This window comes from Fundulus heteroclitus, chromosome 24, assembly GCF_011125445.2.
Source record: "Fundulus heteroclitus isolate FHET01 chromosome 24, MU-UCD_Fhet_4.1, whole genome shotgun sequence".
NCBI lineage: Eukaryota > Metazoa > Chordata > Actinopteri > Cyprinodontiformes > Fundulidae > Fundulus > Fundulus heteroclitus.
Window position 1 is genome coordinate 11,552,597 of NC_046384.1, and position 6,308 is coordinate 11,558,904.

The window sequence follows — 6,308 nt, forward strand, 5'->3', positions numbered from 1 at the left end:
ATGCTGTGAGCGGTAGGCAGCTCCTGTAGTGGTGAGCAGATCTGGAGAAGCCTCTGAATGAGTACTATACAAAAACGTTATGCTTTATAAATAATTATGGGTACTGATTAAGATTCCCCACTTTTGTTCTTAATTTGTAGCCTTTTTGGTGGTTGTCACAGGGGTAGATAACTGATAAACACAGAAGAGAAAGATAGGAAAAAAGTAAAGAAATGTGAGTGGGATAACATGACTAAAAAATGAAAAATTACCATTGAGGTCAAGAGACAAAAGACTATCAAAATAATAATAATAATCTTGCCAAGGTAATTAATATAAATTGGGGGAAACGGGGCCCTAGCAGTACACTTTGGGGGATTCCTTTTCATTTATTTTTTAAACCAGACAATCGTAATGCTTTTGTGTCCTCTCTGTTTATGCAGGTGTGCACATCTATATCTAATTACCTATGAGTAGTGCTAGTCAGAGCATTAAGGCAAAGTTTAAAGCATGTCTGCTCAGCAGAACATAAACACAGAGGGAATAAATATTGCTAAATGGTCGAAAAAGGTCACACACACTAGTAGAGCTGTATTAGGACTGAATGACTTCTGGTGACTTCTTTTCTGCAGCCAGATGTCAAATGCAGGCAGATTTGACCTACAGTGCCCTCTGCTGTTTAAAATAAGAACTGCAGCATCTCAACTAACAACCCTGTAGATGAGTATAAGGTTTTTTGTATGTTTGTTTGTTTGAGAAATTAACCAATTTAGTTGACGGATTTATCATTCTGGATGGTATTAAGGACATTCACATTTTACAGGTTTGTACTCTATGAAGTACATTTGACCTGCCTGCCATAAAAGTGAGCATCTTTAAAGTTAAATCTTTACAACTGAAAAATGATCGCACGTCTGACCTGAGGTCAGCTCTCCCTACAGGATCTTCACTTGGCAGGAGTCAGGCTGCAGTATTTTTGGGGTCAGGATGAGTTTGATCGCTTTTCTGAACCAGGGGTAGAAGAAAGCATAAATGAGGGGATTCATGGTGGAGTTCAGCATCATGATCCAAGACAGAGCAGCAAAGTAGGAAAAGCTGTTGGATGTGACCTCGCCGGCAAAAGAAGGATAGAAGTAAGGACAGAAGCAGATAACATACGCAGCAACCACAACGGCCAGGGTCCTGGCTGCTTTCCACTCAGATCTTGAGACAGCTTGAGCTGTTTTCACCGCCATAGCTGCTGTCTGTGAACGGATGAGACGCAGCTGAGAGAGAGCCGCCAGAAGCACCCTGAAATAAAGAGCAACCATGACGGTACAGGGAGCGATGAAGGAGACGAAGAGATCAACAGTTCCTGAAACATGGTTGATAATTACAACACACTCCCCGTGGCAGGAGCGGAACCTGTGAGGCTGGACCAGGTGACCCATCAGGATCAGCCCATTGTAGAGCATGGAACACACCCAGCAGAGAGAAACGCAGACCTTCACATTAACCAGTGTGATCCTAGTGGGGTAACGGAGCGGGTCACAGATGGCCACGTAGCGGTCCACAGATATAAGCACCATGTGGCCCAGAGAGGCAGAGATCATACAGTAAGACACATACGGAGTCAGAGCACACATCAGCCTCCCCAGCAGCCAGCAGGTCTCCAGGTAGCGCAGCCCCTCGATGGGCATCACCAGCAGCCCCACCACCAGGTCAGACACAGCCAGCGACAGCAGCAGGGCGTTGGTGGGGGTGTGCAGCTGCCTGAAGTGGGAGATGGAGACGACGACCAGCAGGTTGAGCATGACAGTGAGCAGGGAGACGAGAGTCAGCGATGTGTGGAACAGAGCGGAGTCAGAGAGGGGCACCCTCAGCCTCCTGCAGGAGGAGTTGTGGTGAGGAAAGCACAGAGAGGAGCCCCCATCGCCGTCCATCAGGGAGGAGAGGACACGAGCCTGCATGAAGACGCCTCATTTATCCTCCCTAAAATACGCCCTGCTTCCTCACTGCTGACCTGAACACTGATGCAACTTTTCCTCACCATTTCATCCTGTTTGGACCCAGATTTAGTTGGATTTAGATCCATTTACACACGTTTAATCGTGAGTTTTTGGAGATTAGCAGAGATTTGTTTTACAGCTACATCTAAAAAAAAATGTTAATACAGTAGAAAATGTTCCAGATGTTTGGTCACTCCTTTCAGAAAGTGAAACTTGTATGTTGTACTGACTGGAACGATGTCTCTGACAACGTCCACATGGAGGGTAAGCCAAAAAAAGGGGTTTACTTGATGCTATTTTTGCTATTCCACATTACTCAAACTCCAAACCTGTCTTCTCACTTTTAACACAAAGCAAGTTTTCTTTCTGGCATATTTTCTACAAAACCCAGCTCTATGGAGTCAACTGCTTATTGTGGTTCAATGGACAGATCCTCCAGGCTTCGCTGTGGACCATGTAAAGGAGAAAGTTCAAACCTGAGACTGCTCCTTTGTTCTGAAGTCATGATGGAGCATTTCTGACTGCCATACATAGTCCAGATAATCCAGATCCAGGGTTAGCAGGCGTATAAAGTCTGACATCTTTCCTTAGAGATGCCTTTCTTATTTTTTTAGCATGTTTAATGTTTTACATTGTGGCAGCTGCACTCACTGTATGTGCACCACAGCAAGAACATTACCTGAATGTGTTTATGTTATTTGGGGGCATGTCCTCTCCCTGAGCTCCAGAGAAGTAAATGTAAGGTGTTATCCAACAGGAGACGAGGACTGGTTAGAGCTTTTACTACAAAAACATTAATATTGGTGACTAAAGGTCTAAAAGTCGCTAAATTAGACACTTAAACAAGAGGCCACAATACTAATGCTAGAGTTACTTGGGTTAAAGTTACCATCACATCAAGGGTAAATTAATTATGACAGGCCAACATTAACCAACATATAGTAAAACCAGCTAAACTTTCCATTCCTTTAAATAAGAACAGAAATGGTTGTGCTGTTCATTGAAGTTGTACAAGTAGCTAGAATGTTATACTTTCAAGTGTAGTAAAAATACTATAAAGTATGTTTATACTATTAAGACAGTTCAAGAATAATGGTGTGTGTACACTAGATATCAGGAACATGCAAAGATTGTCACAGTATATTTTATTCAACTCCAGTTTCCCTCAAATATTATTGCAGTAATTCATGCAGGACAAAGTATTGTCTCTATAGAAACTAATATAGTTTTCAGAAGCCTGACATTTGTGCTTAAAACCTCCTTTTTTGATTGGTCTAATGCGATATTCTAATTTCCTGAGACACGTAATTTTGATGACTATGGCTCATGGGTAGAGAAAATCCGAAATTCAAGGAAATAAAAGCTTGAAATATTCTATTCTGTGTGTAATGAATCTCTATAAAATAACCATTTCACTTTCTGAAATGACTGTCAAAAAACATTGAACTTTTACGCAAATTATTATTGATTCTTTTAGATGTACCTGTCTATCAAGAGCAGCGCCTGGTCTGGGAGTTCACCACCGAGTGGCGCCAGGGTTACATTTCTAACCAATTAAATATTTCTCCCTTCCTTAACATGATCTTTTCCAGCTTCTGTATAAAGTCAGCTTCCATTGCATGATCTCAAGTAGGATTTAAAATTTTTAACAGCCACTGTAAGTTTTTTTTATAGTTAAGAAAAGATTGCTTGTCAGCTTTTAAACGCCTCTAGTAAAACACAAAATCATAGGTAAGGTTAGTTACCTTGGTGGCCCACAGGATATAAAGCCTCACCAACAGTTTAAATGATCTGTGATTCAAGTTCTGGTTTAAGTGATCCAGAGTTGCTTTTTACCGTCATTGCAATTCAACCAAAAAAAGATTCTGCAGTAAGTGTGTGGAGAGTCTTGAGGTGCAGCGTGATTGTTGACAAGGATGTTGAAGATCCTCGGTCCAAATCCTGCTAAGTCTTAAAAGATTTTACTACCAGTGTTAAAAAATAAAAGATAAATGTGCGAAGAAAAGAAGTCAAAAAGTGAGAGCTCTTTTGGCATAGTGGGTTTGTTGGTGGTGCTGAAACATGTCTGCTAGTCCTGAGTTCAAATCCAGCTTAGTATTTGTGTGTTTTGTTACCAGAGCGTTTAACACATAAGAGATAGAAAGGGGAAGGTCCTTTGGTGTAGTGGGATGGTTGGAGTTCCTGGGAAGGATGTTAAGCATACAGAAGATCCTCAGTTCAAATCTTGCTTAATCTTACAAGATTTTATTACCAGAGTGTTAAAAAATAAAAAGATGAATGCACTTGCATGTCACAAAGAGAAAGCTCTTGTGGCATAGAGGGTTTGTTGCTGAAAAAGATCTTCAAACTTTTATGGTCTTGAGTTCCAACCCACCTTAATCTTACTGTGTTTTGTTACAACAGCCTTTAACACATAAAAACATAAATGTGCCAGAAGAGGGCAGAGCAGGAAAGACTGTTTGGTGTAGTGACTTTGTTGGAGGCCCTGAGAAAGATGTCCACTATACTGAGGACCCTGAGTTCATATTTTGTTATCAGAGCACTTGAAAAAATAAATAAATAAAAAAATCCAAGAGGAGAACAGGTCAAAGTGTGAAGTGTTAGAGTGTGACAGCTCTTGTGGCATAGTGGGTTTGTTGTTGTTGTAGGTGCTGAAAAAGAGCTTCAAAGTCCTTATTGTCCTTGGTTCAAATCCAGCTTATTCTAAAACATTTTTGTCATGAGAGCATTTAAAACATAAAAAGATAAATGTGCCAGGAAATGTGTGAAAGCTGTTGTAGCACAGTTGGTGGTGCTGTGAAGATCTTCTGTAGTCCTTGGTACAAATCCAGCTTAGTCTTAAAACATTTTGCACTAGGAGAAAAGGTGAATGTGTTAAAGCCCTTTTGGACTAGTGAGTTGGCTGGTGGTGCTTAAAAGATCTTCAAAGTTCTGGTAGTCCTGAGTTCATATTGTGCTTTTTCCTACAAGGTTCTTTATTCAAGTGTTTAAAACATAAAAAGATAAATGCGCTAGGAGAACAGGTCAGTGTGTCAAACCTCTTGTGGCCTGGTGGGTTGGTTGGTGGGGTTTAACAAGTTCTTCAAAGTACTGCTAGTCACAAGTTCAAATCCAGCTTGTTCTTACTAGGTTTTGTTGTCAGAGCGTTTAACCTATAAAAAGATAAATGCGCCAGCAGAACAGGTCAACATGTGAAAGGTCTTGTGGCCTAGTGGGTTGGTTGGTGGTGTTAAATAAGATCTTCAAAGTTCTGATAGTCACAAGTTCTAATCCAGCTTATTCTTACTAGGTTTTGTTATCTAAGCGTTTAACACCTAAAAAGATAAATGCGCCCGGAGAACAGGTCAGAGTGTGAAAGGCCTCATGGTTTAGTGGGTTACGTTTGCGACCGTAATGCGCCAGTGGTGTCGTGTCTGGTTCGAATCCCGCCTGAGCCTGGATCATATCGCCCACTGTGGTGGGTTAGGGAGGGGGCCGTGTCCCCTCCCCGGCCTCCAGACACGTAAATGGAAGGTGTTATGCAACAGGAAATGAGGTTTGGGAGAAAGTTTTACTTCTCAACACTCAAAGGTAACTTGCGTTGTACAACACTAAAGTTACATGAGTATGTTTTTGCAAAAACAAAACTAAAATTACATTATTAATGCTAGTTACTTGCATTAAAGTCAGTTGAAGAAAAGATCACAAGTAGCTAGAATATTATACTTCCATGTTTGTTTATACTGTTAAGTTCAAGAATAAAAGTGTGTGCAGTAGATATTAAGAACATGCAAAGATTGTCATAGTATATTTTATTCAACTCCAGTTTCCCTCTATCCAAACCAGTTCAGGTGGAAGGTTCCAGTTACCTTTTTAGAGCAGGGGAAGACTTGGTTAATTCAAAATATTACACAGCTTCAGTAAACAGAAACTACGATTTGTGTGGAGCTGGTGGTGGGGAGGGGGCCAGGTTGCTTCCCTGGCCTCTGGAGAGAAAAATGAGGATCATACAACAAGAAACAAAGACATTGGAAGAACTCCGGTTGGAATCAAAGGCACAGAAATGTTAGCTCTAGTTCCAGATTCAAAATCACATATTGATATCAAAGTGATTGGCAAACAGGATGTGGAGGGGTCCAGTTACCTTTATAGAGAGGGGGAACAGCAGAGGGTTAATCCCAATAAAGGGATACTGATGCTTTATTTGTGTGCTACAAGTGTAGCATAAAATAGTTCATGTTCTACCACACTACCTTATAGACACTAAGGAACTTCAAAAACACAATATAGTTTACTAACGGTAAACTATATTAACATTATAGTTAGACTAAAGCTAAATTGCTTGCATTAAAGGAACAGAAA

At 40.8% G+C, this 6,308-nt stretch overlaps 1 protein-coding gene across 1 annotated transcript; it reads right to left on the reverse strand.

The window, feature by feature from the left end:
* Window positions 1-914: 914 nt before the first annotated feature.
* LOC105917422 (trace amine-associated receptor 13c-like) lies at window positions 915-1,933 on the reverse strand. Its single transcript, XM_036128198.1, has one exon. It carries the CDS (start codon window positions 1,926-1,928, stop codon window positions 915-917), a length of 1,014 nt encoding a protein of 337 aa, XP_035984091.1. The 5' UTR covers window positions 1,929-1,933.
* Between the last annotated feature and the right edge of the window lie 4,375 nt (window positions 1,934-6,308).

Bases quoted from the DNA above. Each gene is read 5' to 3' on its own strand.
- LOC105917422 (XM_036128198.1), bottom strand. From the start codon at position 1,928: ATGCAGGCTCGTGTCCTCTCCTCCCTGATGGACGGCGATGGGGGCTCC.